This window comes from Camelina sativa, chromosome 2 (genome assembly GCF_000633955.1).
Source record: "Camelina sativa cultivar DH55 chromosome 2, Cs, whole genome shotgun sequence".
Taxonomy (NCBI): domain Eukaryota; kingdom Viridiplantae; phylum Streptophyta; class Magnoliopsida; order Brassicales; family Brassicaceae; genus Camelina; species Camelina sativa.
This window is the reverse complement of record NC_025686.1, coordinates 963,073-983,150: the sequence shown is the minus strand read 5'-3', so window position 1 is coordinate 983,150 and position 20,078 is coordinate 963,073. Positions and strand designations below refer to the sequence as shown.

General features: G+C 31.1%; 3 protein-coding genes across 3 annotated transcripts; 1 reads left to right on the top strand and 2 right to left on the bottom strand.

The window, feature by feature from the left end:
* On the bottom strand, nt 3,792-5,789 carry LOC104713026 (soluble inorganic pyrophosphatase 5-like). Its single transcript, XM_010430061.1, has 9 exons — nt 5,682-5,789; nt 5,200-5,338; nt 5,075-5,103; nt 4,922-4,987; nt 4,731-4,838; nt 4,577-4,642; nt 4,374-4,494; nt 4,212-4,293; nt 3,792-4,122 (listed from the first exon to the last, which is right to left on the bottom strand). The coding sequence occupies exons 2-9, from the start codon at nt 5,336-5,338 to the stop codon at nt 4,080-4,082; spliced, it is 654 nt and encodes a 217-aa protein (XP_010428363.1). The 5' UTR covers nt 5,682-5,789; the 3' UTR covers nt 3,792-4,079.
* LOC104713017 (aquaporin TIP1-3) lies at nt 6,046-6,978 on the top strand. The gene has a single exon (XM_010430051.1). The coding sequence runs from the start codon at nt 6,052-6,054 to the stop codon at nt 6,808-6,810; it is 759 nt and encodes a 252-aa protein (XP_010428353.1). The 5' UTR covers nt 6,046-6,051; the 3' UTR covers nt 6,811-6,978.
* On the bottom strand, nt 9,738-12,057 carry LOC104713008 (transcription factor bHLH57-like). The gene is made up of 4 exons (XM_010430039.2): nt 11,742-12,057; nt 10,941-11,394; nt 10,428-10,832; nt 9,738-10,135 (listed from the first exon to the last, which is right to left on the bottom strand). Exons 2-4 carry the CDS (start codon nt 11,382-11,384, stop codon nt 10,025-10,027), a joined length of 960 nt encoding a protein of 319 aa, XP_010428341.1. The 5' UTR covers nt 11,385-11,394; nt 11,742-12,057; the 3' UTR covers nt 9,738-10,024.

Sequence of the window (20,078 nt, the reverse complement as noted above, 5' to 3'; positions counted from 1 at the left end):
GTATCTATATATGTGTATTAGAGATATCTAAAAAGTTCATGAAGAAATTAAATGACTAATATTTGCGCACCAAAAATAAGCATTACATATATTGCTCAACGCAAATACGGACGCGTGGAACTATTTGATTTAGTATCTATATATGTGTATTAGACATATGTAAAAAGACCATGAACAAATTATCAATAGATTATAAAACAGACATTTGACCAGCTAATTAATATTTATATCTATACATGTATGAAATCATTAAAAGTTCAAAATAGATTACTAAATAGACAATAGACCAGATAAAATAATATGCTTTAGTAAAGTAGAAAAATAAATAAATAAAATTTAGTATTAGTTCTATTTAAATTTCTTATTCTAGTAATTATAATGTTAAATATTTTATTTTCTGTATTTTAAAATATATAACAAAATACTAATAAATTTTATCTTATATGTAACTATAATCAGTCTCTATAAATAATACCTATATTTTTAGCTTTTTCTAAGAATTTTTAAAAATAATATTTTAAAAATACCAAAGTAAAATTCTTGAATTTTTCAGAAATAGTCTTAAATCAATGGTAAAAAGGTTTCAAAGATTTTTAAAATTCTTTGAGTACAGATTAGTAAATATTTTTCAGGTGATAAGCACATATTTGTCTACAGGTGATATAACCAATAAAGTCTTGTAGATATTGCAAATAAAAGTTATTTGGTTTTTGGTAATTGGTTTAATATCTCCAGTTTTAAAAAGAAGGAGATTTCAATCTAATATATCAATTAAAACTATATCTGTATACTTGTCCTAATGTGTCAAAATGTAAACACATGCAACTTTTACAGATTTTGTTTTTATCATCTTAGTTAGATTTTGTTTTTCTTTTTCTTTTTTTCATCTTAGTTAGATTTACATGTCATAACTGAGAAAATCACATGGAATATTATTTATGTCTGATAAAACTGAGGGAAAACTAATCTCTTGCAAGAAAACCATAATAAATTTTGTCCAATTGGTCTGATATAATATGATTAGTACAAAACTCAAGTGGAAAATAGCTCTGTTTTTTTTTTATGTGTGTCCATGTTTTGTGGTACCCAACATTATTTGCATCAACATCACAGAACAATATAGCATTTTGAAATTAATATAATATATATATATATATATATATAAATCCACCTATGACTTTATGTCTAGAGATTTTGATAAATCTAGGATTTCATGTTAAAAAAATATTTTCTAGTTATATAATTGTTGTCAATCTAGCGGTCGGTTATAGATTTCTTTACATGTTATAAGAACACTTTTTCCTTGCAAATACTTGTTTTGTTGTCAAACGATTACAGTTTTGAACTTTTGATGCTATCATAGCGATATGATATACGCAAATAATATAAAAAACAAACTAGATAGTTATTCGTGATGTACAACATGGGAAAATGTTTTCGTAAATTTTACTGTCATTTTTTTGTTATAAAATAATAATAACAGTTTTATTTCATTTATTCTCTAAATTTTATAATCTTTTATATTTAATTTACTTAGTTTCATAACCCGTTATATGATACAATGTTCAAATCCATGAATTATATAAATTTGGTAAAATCCATAAAATAAAACATTATCTGTACTGAAGGGGTCGTATTTAGAGATCTTGATTTAATTTTTTTTATTTTTTAGTTGTATATATTATATTGAATCAAACTAACATTTGTGATTTGTTGGATTTTAAAAAGATGTCACTGCATCAATGTACAGTGAAAAAATATTTAATAAATCAGATATAATATTTTTATTTTAAAAATATAAGCAATGTTGTATCTTAGTTTTAAAATATATTTTTCATTATTAAACGATTTAGGGATGCAAATATTTAATCTTAGTTTTGTAAATAAAATTAAGTTTTATAATTTTTCTAAATAGTTTGTTATTGTTTTTTAAGATTTCTGAAACAATAAATGAAATTTGTTAAATAATAATAAATTTCAAAATATTGTTTTATTATTTTATAAACTAAAATTAATATAAGCTTTTTTTTGTTAGTTACTAAATTAATTAAATACAATGGCATTTTTGTAATATACTACATGATAGTAGGTTTAAACTTCTAATAATATTGCTTAAATAAGTATATAAAAATAAATGACATACATTCTTTTACGATATGTTATATATATATATATATATATATATCTCTATATATATAAATTTTGGTCCAGATGCTTCACATGGTGTGTTTGTACCCAAATGAACTTGCGTATACCCTGAAATTAGTCTACGGAATTACTTAAGTTATATATAAACGAGTCTTGAAAATGATTAATAAGTACGGCCGGGAACATGATTTAATTTTTTAGCTTTGTCCTGGTTAATGATCACCTAAAAGTGATCAGTAGCATCACCCCTACTGTTATGTTATTTTATATATCTAGCTTAATTAAACCTTTAACTTTTCTGATTGTCCAAGTCTCCAAGAAAATAATAATCTCTTACATATCTTATGTAATATATACTACAAAACGTTTTCGAATGATAACATGATAAAATGTCTCAACAAACGATTAGGGTAAGGACCATTGGACCACTATGTCCATGTAGAGTTTGTCGCAAAAAGAGCCTTCCACGCTTTACCTTCACACAATTTTTTTTTATAAATCTATTTACTTTGATCAACTTGGAGAGGTATATTTTTTGGTCCTTGGGGGGATTTTTTCCATTTAATTTTTTTCGACCTTTTCCATTGCCATCGAAAAATGTTAGGGATTAATTAGTTTGGTCCCCTTTAGAAAACAAGCAATGCTTTATGAATTTTTGTAGTACGTAATAAGAAAGGTGTTATGATTCGGTTGTGTATATTAGTATATATATAGGTTTATATACACTTTTGTCGAAATCATTGTGCATATACTATATAGTATTTATTAAGATGCAGACACTATCAGAAAAATAGCTATTCTATGATATGAAAGTAGCCGGTCCAGTTTCACTCTGGGAACCAAGAACGAACTGAAACATTAATAATCAATGTAAGCGTACGTATATAGTCAATGACAGATTAAACTTGAAATGTGTGCGTATGGGTGTGCATAATATAAAGTATCAATGTATGGAGAATGGGTCTCTTATTATCATCGTAGGAGCAAACGTAGTCTAGTTGCATGGAATAAGTATAGGGCTCTGCAAATTTTCTGTAATATCCGTTTCACTCTGTTATAAGTTCCGATCTGATTCAATAAATTCGGATAACTATAAAGTCATAGAGCAAATAAACTGTTTATATTAAAAGGTACATAAAATGTAATAATAATTAATAAATTTAGTGGTTTCAGTGATGTTTTATGAACACCTAATATCATATAATTATTTCGTCTACTTTTTCTGTTTGATAATAAGGGATTTTTCAGCCATTTTTTTTTTTTGTTCGTTTCAAATATTTTTCTACAGTTTGATAATGCTTAATAGTACTTTTTGTTTTGACAAAAATTAAAAAAAAGTAGGGTCGTTTGTCTCCCAAAGAAAAAGAAAAAGTAAGGGGTATAATCGATGATATTAATGTGACTGGTATTGATCTTTACTGGGCCAGGCCCAGTTTGGGTGAGCAGCAGATCCAACTATCTGACAAAAGAAAAAGAAAGAAAAAAAAAAAGAGAGTTTCACTTTCACCACTCAGCACCACCTGACAATTTCTCATTCTGATTCTGCAAATCTAATTGGGATTTGGATATCAGAGGAAAACAAATGTGGGAAATGGGGGGGACTCTTCTAAAGTGACAGTGACACTTATTATTAAAAACTCTGGTTTCATTTGAACCAAATCGAAAGCTTGAAATTATTATCTTTAAAAAAAAAAAAAAACATTCAAAGAAGACAGTGTTACACAAATACAAAGTGAGAAAACAACAACAAAGAAGAAGCGTTTAAAAGCCAAAATATAAGACACGTGCTTATTCAAAACAAAACAAAACAAAACAAAAAAGACACAAATTCTTGTTTTTTTTTTTTTGCAAATTCACTGCAACAAAATCTGAGTTTGCAGAGCAAAAATATGGTAGGAATGTTCTTGAAGAAGTCCTTTTCTTTTTTTAATCTACCTCCTCAGGGTGTGAAGAATGTACTCAGCGTAAAGGTCCCTGTAAGAAGAGAGATTTTCAAAATCAAGAATCAAGATTTGCTTAATAAGATCTTTAAAAAAAGAATCATAATAAGAAAGTTTAGTTACATTGAGTACTGAATGGCTTCAATAGCAGGACCAGGTTGTAGGAAATCATTCACTGCAACTTCCTTGTTCTCATTCTTCTTGTCTGTTTAACTTGCGGTTAAAGGTAACAAAAAAAAAAAGAATCATCAAAGAATTAAGATTAAAATAGTGTTTTAAGGATACAGTCTTCGAAGAATCTGCGGATTTCAGTGAGACGATGAGGTGGGAGTTCATTGATGTTAGTGTAATGCTTATACTCAGGATCATCAACACATACTGCAATGATCTTGTCATCTCTTTCACCCTTTTTTCACAAGACACAAAAGTATTAGCTACATTATTACTACACAAAACTTGAACCAAAAGGAACAATGTTGTATGTTTACCTGGTCAATCATAGGCATTAAACCAATAGCTCTGGCGCGAAGAAAACAACCCGGAAGCACAGGCTCCTGTACATTTTAACCAACTTTTGATATAAGATAATTGTTTCATCCATATCAGCAAATTTCCAATAGTTTATAGATTTTAGAGTCAAACCTGCATGATAACTAAAACATCCATAGGGTCATTGTCTTCACATAGTGTGCGTGGGATAAACCCGTAGTTATGAGGATACACAACCGATGAATACAGAATCCGATCAACCTGTGAGATCCACATTCAAAACACTTAAAAGATTGGTTTCCCCCACAAGATCATATCATTCTCCAAGATTTGATCTTTTTTACCTTGATGAGTCCTGTTTTTTTGTCAAGTTCATACTTGACCTTGCTCCCCTTTGAGATCTCAATAACCTGATTCAAAAAGTATAATGATTCAAGATTCTCACTTTGTGATCTACTCATTACCAAAACACACATCATCAAGCATATAAGACATACCACATTGAAGATCACTGGAGCTCCAGGTCCTGTAGTACACAAATAATAATTCAAGTTAACAAAAGACTCTAAATCAGCCAGCTATATAAAAAGACTCCAAAACACACACACAAAATCTTAAGTACCGATTTCAAGATCATGCCATGGATGTGCAGCAACCGATCTCTTAGACAAAGATGAGAGAATCCTCTCGTTTAAACGTGGTGTAGGTTGCTGAAGCTTCTTCTGAGATTGATTCGTTTTCACTTCTTCTCCTCCATTCATCTAATAATAAACAGAGCAAAAACAGAACCAAATGTTAGGAATCTTGTTAATTAATTTCCATTGATCAGTTCACCTCAAAAATCTAAATTCATAACTAGTGAGGCTGATCAAACGATCCATCACTCAAAAGATTTAACATCTATCATCAGATTCTACTAGTAAAATAAAATCAACAAAACCCTATCAACCATCCATATTCAAGATCCAACAAGTCTACAAAAATCGTGACAAAATTCAGTTAAAATACTAACGATCGTTCATTTCTTGATAAATCTAGAGGATCAAAACATCGTTGATACGCAACGAAACAAATCAAGAACTCAAAAAAAAAAAAAAGTCGTACCTTGGAATCGTTTTCAAGAAGAGAACACAGAACAATCTTGCGGAAACTATGGAGAAGAAAAAAATAAAGTGACAAGAGGAGGAAGAGAAAACAGTAAAGCGCGTGCTCTTCAATTGCGAACCATATTGGTATTTATAGAAAGCGAAAAAAACGGATTAAGCTTTGAACATAAATACGTCATTAAGTTATAAATCAAATATGATTTAACTAATCACCGTTCCATCTCTTAAAACATGGGGCCTACCGTAAAACACTAAACCTAGTCTCTTGAACGATTCTCCAACACACACGTGTCACTCCCCCCTTTAACTATATAAACTTAGTGAAGCAAGAAAGATATAGCTAAGAAACCAAATTTGTATTTGTAACAATGGCTATCAACAGAATCGCGATTGGAACGCCGGGAGAAGCTAGTCGCCCCGATGCGATTAGAGCTGCTTTCGCGGAGTTTTTCTCCATGGTTATATTCGTTTTCGCGGGTCAAGGCTCTGGGATGGCTTATGGGAAGCTAACAGGAGATGGTCCAGCCACACCTTCGGGTCTTGTGGCCGCGTCTTTGTCACATGCGTTTGCGTTGTTCGTTGCGGTTTCCGTTGGAGCAAACGTTTCAGGCGGCCATGTGAATCCCGCGGTTACGTTCGGAGCTTTTATAGGTGGAAACATTACGTTGTTAAGAGCTATTCTTTATTGGATCGCTCAGTTACTCGGTGCAGTTGTAGCTTGCTTGTTGCTTAAGGTAAGCACAGGAGGTATGGAAACGTCAGCTTTTTCGTTATCCTATGGAGTCACACCGTGGAATGCCGTAATTTTCGAGATTGTGATGACGTTTGGGTTAGTTTACACGGTTTACGCAACTGCCGTGGATCCCAAGAAAGGTGATATTGGAATCATTGCTCCTTTAGCGATTGGGTTAATCGTTGGAGCTAATATTCTCGTCGGTGGTGCGTTCGACGGAGCCTCCATGAACCCGGCAGTTTCGTTTGGTCCCGCCGTGGTTAGCTGGACATGGACGAATCATTGGGTCTATTGGGTTGGTCCTTTTATCGGTGCAGCCATTGCAGCTATTGTTTATGACACTATCTTTATCAGTAGTAATGGGCATGAACCACTTCCTTCTAATGATTTCTAAGTTAGGGTTTTAAATCTCCTGGTGTGCCCTACTAAAGGGTATTGTGAGAGATATTGATGTTATTTATTCTCTCATGTGTCTTTTTCTAATGTTTTTTTAGTTGTGTGGCTGAAATGTTGATTCTACTACATATAGTATGTTGTTTTTAAGTGATTAATAAATCAATTGATGGAGAATTTAACATTAATTCAAATTAGATTAAATTATTATATATCTTGGATTTTACGTAGTATAGTATTCAGCCACACGTAAGAAGAATTCATGTACAACGAATTTTATTTGATGGCATATTCTTGAGATTATGCTTCCATAGTGAAAACATATAAAACATAAGTAATGGGACCCGCTATTATCAATACTATGTAATGTATGGTTAGTTGGCCCATGCACGTAAGCACGTTCTAATATGTGAATCTTGTTTAATTATATATTTTTAGTGGATTTAATTATTTAAAACGAACAAATAAAAAGGAAGCAATCTAATACAGAATGAAACAAGAATGAGAGACAATTTATTCATTCGATTAAGCTACCAGAATATTAAAATGTTGCTTTAAAGGTTAGCAGATCAAAAATATAGAAAAATTCACGTTTGGTGGAATTACCGTATATGTACTATCAATGTGTCATATAAAATGGGTTTCAGATGTTAAAATTTTTGTTTATAATTAATTAGATTGAAATATGAAGTTAGATTTATTGTATATGTGTGAACGGTATCTCGGTGTCCCGGTTATTCCTCTAAACAAACGCGTTTGGCAGTCGCTTGCACGTTCAAGCAAAGTGCGATGACGAGATTTGATACCGTCGAGTCTCGATCTACATCCCACAACCCTCCTCATTCCTCAATCATTATAACATCGTGGATTTAGAAGATATAATATATATTTATATATATATATATATTAATGTTCGTAGGATATAACTTTATACCATGTTACAACATTATTTCTCGTAGAAAAGAGAACTCAATATTTTGTTAAAATAAAACCTTTAGTGAAAGAAAAAAAATTAATTCTATGTATGTGTTCTCATTTAGTCAATATATAGTCTCTTAACATTAAACATACATACAAAAAAAAAGTTGTCAATAGTCGGATAGACAACAAAGTAGAAGGAATTGAATTGTTGTGTATTACATGATACTTGCTTGACATTTAAAAAGTCCACACTAAAATGTTATAATTATATCAAAAGTGCGTACGCGCGTTTGACCAATTCTCAATATGTAAATATCATTAAAACAAATTTTGAGGTTTTACAAAAGAATAATATTTACACAAAACAAAATAAAACAACACTATAATAGAATTAAAGAAGATTTGAATTTTACTAACGTATTCAAAGAAGCATTAGTTTTTGCCATCGCCTTCTTTGTCTTCGTGCAGTGATGATCTCACGAACGACGAACTTGAATACAATATGTAAAACCAAGTATTCCGTTGTTCCTAGATGTTGTAAATCAACGTTTAAGCTGGTATAATTTTAATATTTATTTAGAAAAATCTACAAACTCTTTACAACTATCAAATAAAATCAAATAACAATCATTAAACAAACACATCCTTCGAGTTTTGTAACTCAATATCAAATAAAGACTCGAGAATCAAAAACCTCAATTCCACCGAATTTGACTCATAAAGCTATGTAATCTTTTGGCATTTCTAACATGGGTTTGGATTCTTGTTAAAAATACCACTTTTTGAAAAAAAATCTTTTGGATGTATTATTTTTTGAATAATTTGTGGATTTTACCATTTTTGAGAAGAAGAAAAAATACGTTTTCAGTTTTTTTTTTTTAAATATAATACGTACTTAATACCAAATACTAAACCCTAAGAACAAATAGAACCGACTAAACCCAAATATAACAAATAAAACGCATGTTAAATCAAACTTTTATAACTTAGAAAGTGGTAAAACTAACAAAGACTACACCAAAAAATGGCTCAAATTCTTAAATAAATAGGCCTATCTACAGTTAACTGGGCTTCATCTTTTTCACAATATCGAAGGGCTTTTGTTTGAAGCCCAAGACAAAATGAGTAACTATTACACACATATTATTACTCAATAATTATTTACTTTACTTGAAAAACGTACTGTAGAAAAATGACCAAATGGTTTGACTTTGACCAAAAAGTTGGAAAAGAAGAGAGTTGTTTTACCCAGTCTATTGATCTCTGACGTCTGATCTTGTCGTTCACTCTTACACACACACACACAATAATTAAATAATTGTATCATTGCTGTCTGTATAATACTACTACTATTATTCACACATTGCATAATTTTCATATTTTTATTCTGATTTTATAGTAGTTTTTTTCACCCAAAATATTAGAAGTAATTATGTAACTAATGTATCTGGAAATGAGAAATCAATAGAATAAATAATTCTTTGAATAAAACTAATGTGTTATTGTGTAGTGTAGTAGGCTAAAGTTTTACGTATAAACAAGTGAGACGGATGTGTCAATGAGACTCTGACCATAGACTTCCTTTTACGATGCTTTTTAAAAATCTTTGGAATATTAAATTTTCTGTCACCTTTCTCATCGTTTTACTAGAGATCTAATCTAAGTCTATAGACGTCGATGAAACAAAAAGAAAAAAAATTTGTTTTTTGATATTATATGATAGCTGTGTCCTTTTCTATCAAAGCATAGATTTGTCAGACGCATGGAAGATGATATATAATCAAAAAGTAGGGATACGCAAAATAAATTCTTAAATAGAGAATGCGAAAGTGTGAAGACGACGACTTGTTGTTCTTTGTAAACATTGTAATGATGTTTTTTCAGCTTTAATTGTATTTGTCCATTTCCGTAACCATTCTACTACGGACTAACAAAGTCAACTTATGAACTTCCCCTGTATAGAAATGGCAATTTTAATACATTTTTTTGTAGATGAGAATTGGAAACTGATATTAATTAATCAATCTTATAACTCTATTCGAAAATTACAGGCAATATAACCTTTTCATAATGTCATTGTTTCTCCTCTTTTTCTTTGACGCTAATCCTTCGTAATGTCTATGTAGAACCGTGCGGCTAGTCTAAAAGCTAAAAGCTAAAAACTAGCGACCCCCAAAAAATCTCACCTATTTGGTTTTTCCTTTTTGTTTTATTTATTTTACTTCTCTTCTTTTGTAAACTAAAGTAACACACATCACTAGGTAGAAGAAAGAAAAAAAAAACTCCAAAGTCAACTAAGTTCGACTAAGATTTGACCACATCATTTCACCGTTGATTTGCTCGAAGATCTGATGAACGGCCGTCGCTATCTCATCTGCTGATCCTAATTTACAACCATCTTCAATCTGCATGCACAAACACCATTCATTTCTCATCTCTCCAAAATCAAACAAAACTTAGCAACTAGTTTACAAAAACCTTAAAAGACACATTTCTAGGCACATACATTTTCAAGTATTTATTTATGTTATCATGCATAATTAACTAAAAATGTAGATTCCTTAGTTTTCCTCAAAAAGTCAAATTAACTGCTAGCTACATAAGACTACTTAAAATACTAATGCTTAATTTGCTTAAGCTAGGGGAAACTGAAACTGTTTAAGAAGATGTAAATAAAGATTAAAGAATTTTAATTACCTTGAGATTGAAAGAGTAGACGACAAAGTCAAAGGAAGAAGAGATAGTGAGATGTAGAATCGCAAGCTTTAGTTCTTCAATGGAGACAATAGCTCTCAAGATCTGTCCTTTTCCTCTCTTACACCGAACCTTCAAGCTCACATGGTTCTGTATCACCGTAGCTTCCACTTCCGCCGTCTCCCCACCGCCGAATCTCGCCGTAAATCCATCTTCCGACGTCGTCGAGACGCTAGAAACAGAAGAGTTAGCAGTACATGCACGAGACGAAGATGAAGTAGACGACGCCGTTGTTTTAGGAGTTTCGTTAGTTCCATCGTTTCGTTTCTCAGCTTCTAGAGATTGCAAGAGTTGCTCTAGTTCCTTTATGAAATCTATTGCTCCTCCCACGATCGACGCTTGATCACCCTAAAGAAACAAAAACGTTTTCTTGTTTAAGCTAAATATCGAAAGACTAGTACTGTGATACGTGTCCATTAGAAAAATATTAAAAGAAGCCTTAAAACATTTTGTTACCCGTTGGAGAAACGAAGGAGGCATGAGAGACCGGAGGGAGTTTAAGTGTTCGTTCATTTGTCGTCTTCGGTTACGTTCGACGGCAATGTGAGTCATTCTTTGGTTTTCAACTTCGTCTTTGTTCTTTGGAGCTCTTGTACGTTTCCGTTTTCTTTTTTCTTTGAGGACCGTCGTTGCTGCTCCTCCGTCTTCTGTTCTCGGATCCTTTTCCGGGTCATCTGCTTGACCCGGGTCTCTTTTGATGGTTGTTGCATCAAAGGTGTGACAGCTCTTTGGTTCTAGGGTTTGGATCTGGAGAAGTGATTGGAGAAATGGTTCTGCTGTTGTAAAATTTGGGTCTATGCATTGAAGCATTTGTAGAAATGGGACCTTCTCTTCTATTGTAGTGTCTGAAAGCTGAGCAAATTGTTCTTCTAATTCACCAAATCTCATTAATCCTCCCATTATTAGTTAGCTTCAACAAAAAGAACCAAAAAAAAAAAGATTAGTTTTTTAGGTTACCCTTTTCGAAAAATATTGAAACTTGAAAGAAAACAATGGTTTGGTGGGTGGATTTCTTAAGACAGAACAAAGAGGATGTACGAGGAGAGAACATTAAATTATGAGAAATAAGGAATGTTGCAGAGAGAGAAAACAACAAGAAAGTAGCAGAATTTGGATAAGTTTTTGTTAAATGAAATAAAGCATTGAATGTTATATCATCCAAATTAAAAGGAGAAGAAGAAGAGTAAATGCACAAAACAAGACAGTATTCTATGAGAAGTTAAGTCAAAAAATAAATTACAAGAGAGGCTTGCTTACATGAGAATCAATTGAAGCTTTAGGAGAACTCTCTCGAATGGGACTTCTTCTGATGAAGTAATAATTTATAAAAATTTGGGTTTGTATTGGTCTCTTTCCCCTCAAGTAGTCTTCAAATTTACAACACCTTCTTCATCTTCTCTCTCTCCTCTCAGCCAAAAACATTCTCTTTGGGGTTTGACACTTTCTAGTTTCTAAACTCTTCTTAATAAATGCAGCTTCCACATATATGAAAAGGGAGAGAAGAAGAGGTTCGGTGCGTGCATGTATAAAAACGAAGGGTTGAAAAATAAAGAATAAAAACTCTTAAGCCGTGCAATTCTAAATAGTCGTAGTATGTATTTTACATATAGATATAAATATATATCCGAATTTTATATTTATTAATATTTGAGGTTGAAAAAAAATAAAAACATTTCTTTTAAAATCTAATCTAATATTTTGAGGCAAACAATATCCGTAGGTGTCCTGTCCTCCAGATCAAATTTATATTATCTTGTCTTCTTTAGATTTCTAATATTTTTGTTTACCCTAAATTATATATTTTTTCTTTGGATAGAGACAACAACAATACTCTTTTGGTTTTTGTTTTTTGTTATTAAACTAGTTTTAACTTTGGCTATGCGGTCAATGTGAAGCGCTTATCTTACCTCACCATTCAAAAAAAGCATTGTTTGGATTGATAAGGCTTAAACGCAGACGTTTGATGTTTCATAGGCAAAATATAGGATCTGATATTTGATATTTCGGTCGTCCAGAAAATATAATAACTAGTGTAACCCCTAAAAGAGTATTAGGATAGTTAGTTAGTAATTAACAGTCACTATCCAACTAATCTTCTTATACGTTGATATGTTGGCATCAGCCGGGTTACACATTAGCCGTATACTATATATATTTCATTTCGTTACCATAAAATCTGACTGCAACTGTTAGGAAGTGGCTAGATCCACATAGCTACTATACTATATATATACAGTATATATATGTAAATCTGTATTTTGTAGACACAACAATGAGATGGTGCGTTGGGACTAGGACTAGAGAGAGGGGTCCCCGTAAAGTATTATTGAAGATGGCAGTGAGGACAGTTTTGTTTGGTAGGGACACACTTTCCATGAACAGTACTTCTCACTCTTATTAAGACAGTTTCAGAATCAGAAAAGAAGACCAAACCCTTTCTTGCTTCTTCCTCTTCTTCTTCTCCTATTTCTTTTAATAATTAGTTTTCTCCTAAAAAGGGTTTTCATGTCTTTTACTTACAGCTATTTCATTTACTTTTGTTTTTTTTCTCTTTTAATCGAGCTAGAACGAGAACCTTATGGATCGTTAAGAACATTATTACTGGGAGATGCTCACACAGTTATTCTTATGAATGAACCCAAAAATAAAATAAAAAATCTATTATTTGGTTCAGTAAAAAGAGAACCGTTTCTTCTGTTGCTTGTGGAAATAACGATTCAGAACAAATATCAACATGTGTCAATTTTTGAATAGTTACAATTAATTGTGATTAAAATAATATATTTTTTTTTTAAAGAAACGTTGTGAGTGGTGTTGGGCTAATGATGGTCTAAGTATTTCCCAATTTGGTGTGTAGACGTAAATGTTTAAAAGAAAATAACAGTGACTATATTATCCTTGAAGAAGAAGACGAACAATGCACATGGCCAAGGCCATGGGTGCCAAACGTAAGTGTCCTAATAATACCAACTCGATTTCAGTGCCTTGGTCTGTAGGGCAAACAACAGTACTCTCCCCCAAAAAGAAATTTACCTTTCATTTTTTGTTTTGTTTCCTTCTCCCAAACTATAGATATTTTTATTCTACTTCGAAGTCTTTTTGATTGAACTTGGATTTTGTACCGTGCATAAGTGACTAAGTGAGTCCAATATTCACATGCAATCTTATATAATGATCAATTAAATTTGTAAAATACGCCAACGAAGTATGAAGCAAGGAAAAGTGATGTATGAAGAATTAACAGACACGATCTTTTCATCATACTATTCGATAAAGAACAAAAAGTTTACAAGTTTTGTCTATTACATTATCCACCAAATAAGACCATGTCACATACTAAACACAAGAACTAGCTATCAGTATTTAGATAATTTGTGAACTAATTCTTCAGCCATTACGAATATACATTGTTACACTCTAAATTATAATACTTATATTTCGTCATAGTAATGTAGGACTTACTTCTATGTATATAGTATTATAGTGTTACCAATAATTTATATATTATTATATGATATATTATTCATATAGCAGAAGATAAGATACCAAAAGTAAATGATCATACGTGAGATTTAGACGAGCGTGACCAGAGAACATAGTAATGGATTTACCCACTTGTGTTAAGATCAATTCCATGTATTGTCTCTCAATTCACTTATTCGATTTGACTTGTTTCCGGAAGGCGTAAAGTAGAGGAGTTAGGTTTCTAATTTCGTCTATAGAAATCTCACATCCATTATGCAATTGGCCAGAAATAGAAAGTCATTATTTTGTTCATATATAATTTGTAATAAATGTTATCATTTAATATTTTCTGTTACTGAAAAACTTTGAAATCAAAATTTTCAAGTTTATTTGATATAATGGTTTAGAATTGAGACATACGAGAAAATACTGTATAGTTCTAGTAGTATATTTTTTTTTTTTTTTTCAACATTTCTGCATTATTGGCCACAACTGGCCGGCCCATTAGCCAAATTCCTACATTCGTAAGAGCCGGGACTCGATCCCGGGTGTGATGGTGCCTTGTGCATTAAGGACTTACCTTTGGCCACTGCACCAAGGTCACTTCACGTTCTAGTAGTATATTTATGTTATCTATACTATTAATTGGGGAGTACACTTAGGTATAAAAATAAATAAACAAAACAAGTATTCCATTACATGCCCTTACGATTTACAAAAACGAAGAAAAAGGAAAAAAAAACAGAGGGACAAATTGGTAAATATATTAATCAAAAGACGCGGACCTTATACGGATTTTATTAACTACGTATAACACTATTCGGATCTTGATTAAGCTTTAGACGTTTCCAAACAGATTACGTCATAGATACCTATAAAACAAATCATAAAATAATTAGGAAATAAGTATAACAAACCCCATAAATAGTTAAGCAATCCCGAATACCCAGAACTAACTCATAATTAATTTAAATACCCGAAACTTAATTCATCTCAAAAACTATCCAAATCGGATTGTATCATTTCCATAATCTCCAATTCACCATTAAATACTTATAACAAATATGGCAATGAAAATTTTCACAAACTTCTCAAAATCATTTTAGAGCATCCAAATCGGACTGTATCATTTACATAATCTCCAATTCACCATTAAATACTTACAAAAAATATGGCAAAGAAAATTCCCACAATCTTCTCAGATTCATTTTACAGCAAACCCGATCTTACTATGCAAGTAAAACAATAACTGAAAATCTATATAAATCTATATTATTTTAAAACCTATGACTTAATCATTGTAAAAACTATCCAAATCTGACTTTATCATAACGATGATCTCTGATTCAAAGATAGCAATAAATCTTCTCATAATCATTTTATATCAAACACAATCTTACTATCAAAGGAAAACAATAAGTGAAAATATATTTTACGATTCCTACCTTTTAAAATTGTATCAACTAAAATATTCTTATCCTCTAAATTTTAGCAACTAACACGGATTTAAGAGTTAGAATTTATGTAAAAGAAATATACTACCGTATCTCATCTTCATTATTGAATAAGCATATTCTAGAATCATACCATTTCACCAAACTACCTCCATTAGTTCTATAAATACAGATCTCTACTCAAGAACAACACTTCCAAACACAGACAAAAAAACTCGATTCCAAAGTAAGTTTATTTCTCTTTATTCTCAAGCATTGTTTATCAATATATAATATATTAAACTAATTATGTCACTATTGTCAATATATGAAACAGGGTGAAGAAGAAAAAGATTTAACTGGTCCAACTATTAAAAAGTGCTCCTCAATCATCTAATACAAGGAGACCTACACCATCTCACAATCCGAAATTCACAAGGAGTTCTACCAATATCAATCATTATATTCCACATAGTGCAGTTTTTCACATTTCTTCTCAAGAAATTAGAAGCTTACTTGGATCACGCGGAGAATCATATAAGACTGATCCAATAACTCTGATCTCTTCTCCTGCAAGTAATGAGTTTTTAAAGGCGAGACCTTTTTTTTCATTTGTTTGCACTATAACGACTAATTGTACAACCATTTCTATAAGGGCTAATTTTATCACAGTACAAATAGATTCATACTCTTTCNCTCTTATATCTTAATCACAACGGAGACAAAGCATCGATTGAAAAATTTGATCTCACCAAAGTTATAGAAGGTACCGACGACGACAACGCAAGACCAAGTGTCTCCAGAAGTCGAACTATCCCTCACGTTCTCAGATGCAAACACGCTCCAATGGCGGTAATCGTACTCGGAAAGATTCCATGGTAAGCGTGAAACCCGGTTTCTTCGCGGGTCACAGGAGAATAAAAAGAAGACGAAGGGAGAGAATCAGGAAGAGACATGCATGTCGTGAATCAAATCGATGAGATTCAGAAGAAGGAAGAAGAAAAGAGACGACGGAAGAGACAAATGTCTCTGATTTTTTTAATTAAACAAAAAAACAATGTCTCTGTTTTAGTTTTTTTTTTTTTTTAATAACATTATTATGTTTTATTTTTGTCCCTTTTACTACTCAACATTGTCATTTTTCCTTTTTTTTATTCATTGGATTTCTTCATAATAATCTCCACCCCGTAATTTATAATTTGGAAATTTATAATAAATTGTGTAATAATAATTGAGTAATTTGCCAAACAGTATTCTGAAAAGGATCAATGTTTTATTTTTAAACTTATCTATGAATCTTTTTAAAAAATCTTTTTAATTGTTTTTATGGATCAGCTTATAAATTGATAAATTAACATTATAGACTTAAAATAAATTAATGCTTACAATCTCAACATTGTCATATAAATGAATTTATTCAACATTTTTGAACCATATAAATGAATCTTTTTAAAAAATCAATAAATTGTTTTTATGGATCAGCTTATAAATTGATAAATTAACATTATAGACTTAAAATAAATTAATGCTTACAATCTTATATGTAACATGTTTTTTTGTTCAAATTATCTAGCCTAACAATGTTCAAAGTAACAATTAAAGGCATTAAATTAAAGTGTGTTCCAATATAGATGAACCATACATAAAATAACAAGAATAAAAAAATTCAATTAATTTTATAATATTTTTATTATATCATATAACATATAAATATACTATAATTTATCTTTGTGTTTTTGCAAAACGCGAAACTTCGGTAATTTTGCTTCCGTCCCATCATGTTTTCAATCGGAAATAAAAGTTTGTCTTATATCGAAAATGTCCTATATCAAGAATCTCCCATATTGGGAATGTGTTTTTTTTTAACTATATATAATTCTCAAAACCTAACTAATTTGATTAAGTGTCAACTTGGAAAAGGGTAAATATCTACTTTATGATGATATCCAAACGGAAATACGAACTTTCCGTCTGAATCTCTTACCTAATCCTTTAAATATTTTATATAAATTAGGAAAAAATATATGGAATAACCTAAATTATCAAACTGCGCAAACACACCTGCGTCCCACATTACTCATATGGGTTTCACGAAACGGGTTTTGAATGGGTCAAAAAAATTTTAAATCTGTTGCAGGATACACCTATCGAGGTGTGTTTGCGCAACTTGATATATTAGGTCATCTTATTCGAGAAGTTTAATTTTTGATGATTTTTATCTGATTTAATAGTATACGGGTTTAATAAAAATCTAACTGTTCCTAATTTGGTTTAAGTTTGATTCAGATATATACCTGGATTAAAAATTTAATAGTGAAATCATAATTATTTAAAATATTCACAAATTTACTAAAACCAAACCAATTTAAATTTGAATTATATTGACAAATATGACTCCGCACGTATGTGCGGATCCGAACCTAGTTATACTTATATGTACCGACGTACCGTTTCCTTTTTGTTTCCATTTGAAGCCAATGTATTACAAAATATCAACAAAATGACATGAAATGGTTTGACTGGACGGCTGGACCTAATATTAGTAAGAGAAATTGCAAGATTACCATACCATTCAACTCACTAAAAACTCTACAATATATAGTCTTCGACAAGATAGATCACCATGTATATTTTATCGAACAAATTATGAAACTACGCCGTTCTGGACGAATAATACCAAAAAATTGATTATATATAAAGANTGAATCTCTTACCTAATCCTTTAAATATTTTATATAAATTAGGAAAAAATATATGGAATAACCTAAATTATCAAACTGCGCAAACACACCTGCGTCCCACATTACTCATATGGGTTTCACGAAACGGGTTTTGAATGGGTCAAAAAAATTTTAAATCTGTTGCAGGATACACCTATCGAGGTGTGTTTGCGCAACTTGATATATTAGGTCATCTTATTCGAGAAGTTTAATTTTTGATGATTTTTATCTGATTTAATAGTATACGGGTTTAATAAAAATCTAACTGTTCCTAATTTGGTTTAAGTTTGATTCAGATATATACCTGGATTAAAAATTTAATAGTGAAATCATAATTATTTAAAATATTCACAAATTTACTAAAACCAAACCAATTTAAATTTGAATTATATTGACAAATATGACTCCGCACGTATGTGCGGATCCGAACCTAGTTATACTTATATGTACCGACGTACCGTTTCCTTTTTGTTTCCATTTGAAGCCAATGTATTACAAAATATCAACAAAATGACATGAAATGGTTTGACTGGACGGCTGGACCTAATATTAGTAAGAGAAATTGCAAGATTACCATACCATTCAACTCACTAAAAACTCTACAATATATAGTCTTCGACAAGATAGATCACCATGTATATTTTATCGAACAAATTATGAAACTACGCCGTTCTGGACGAATAATACCAAAAAATTGATTATATATAAAGATAAAATGAAAATCTTATCCATGCCAACACCAACCCATGGAAATCATGGCTCGAAATATATATGAATTTGAAGAATCTTATCTTTTTCTCTCTCTCTCTCTTTTATATCATACGATAGACCTTCCTAGCCTTAAGAAAGAGTTAGTACCAAGGGAATAGACTTTTAGCCACATAGCCGCTATCTATCTTTCTTTTTTTCACGTCAGTTCGTGGATACATGTTTTGGATTTGTACTAGTCGTCTCTTTTTAATTGGCAAACTAACAAATGATGATAATATACTACTAACACAATTGAATAATTGGTTGAAATTATTGTGTATATATAACATTTGCAGTGTTCAGAAATCAGAATTCAGATATATTGTATGAAAGTGAGGAACGGTAAACCATGATAAATTATCAAATTTTAAATAATATTGAAATTTTTTACGGGGCTGGATATAACAATCTCAGGCAGTTCATACACTATAATCATTGTAGCTAGTTCAAAAAAAGTAGCCGTTTTGCCAGGAGGTACTTAAGAGATCCTCATGGTTAATTAGAGGAACTGGTTTCGTTCTTTAGATTGGCCCAAAGATTTATTTTTAGGCCTATGTTATTAACCTTTAAAGTGGCCTAATATTTATAATTGTAAGCCTTTATTGAAGTAACATCTATTGGGCCTATCAATCCCAATAGGAGAGCCCTTTTATTATTATTTATGTTTGTAACAGTGGAGCTGGATGGACCATTGTGAAGCGAGAGTTATGAAATTATACGAAAGTTCCTAAAACAATAAAACACGATCTTAGCGGGCAGTGGCATCTAGAAGAAGAAATGAGGAGTGTCCTATAAAAAGAAACATTCAAAACAAAGCAATACGTAATTGGTTAGAAAGCCGAGACAATTTTTGTTTACGTATCGGACTCTTTGGTTGGCCATGAAAAAAGTCATCCGAACACAAGGTTTTTAGAAAAAAAAGTTTGATGATAAAAAGGCTATTTCTAATTAAATTCAATTAAAAGTTTGAAACAGCCTCTCCCTTTTTTTTATTTCTTCCTCAAAGGATTGGTGGATAGTGACGAGAAAGAAAAGCATACCATCTTTGATTATTTAAAAAAGAAAAAAAGAAGGTAGGAAAAAGATATTTTGTAAAGCAAGAACAGTTGTTTCTTTTTTATTTATGCCCTCTCTTTTTATCTTCCCCTTCAAGACATATATAGTAAAATATTTACCAATTTGGAATACTTGATTGATTTTGTATTCATTTAATCTTATAGATAATA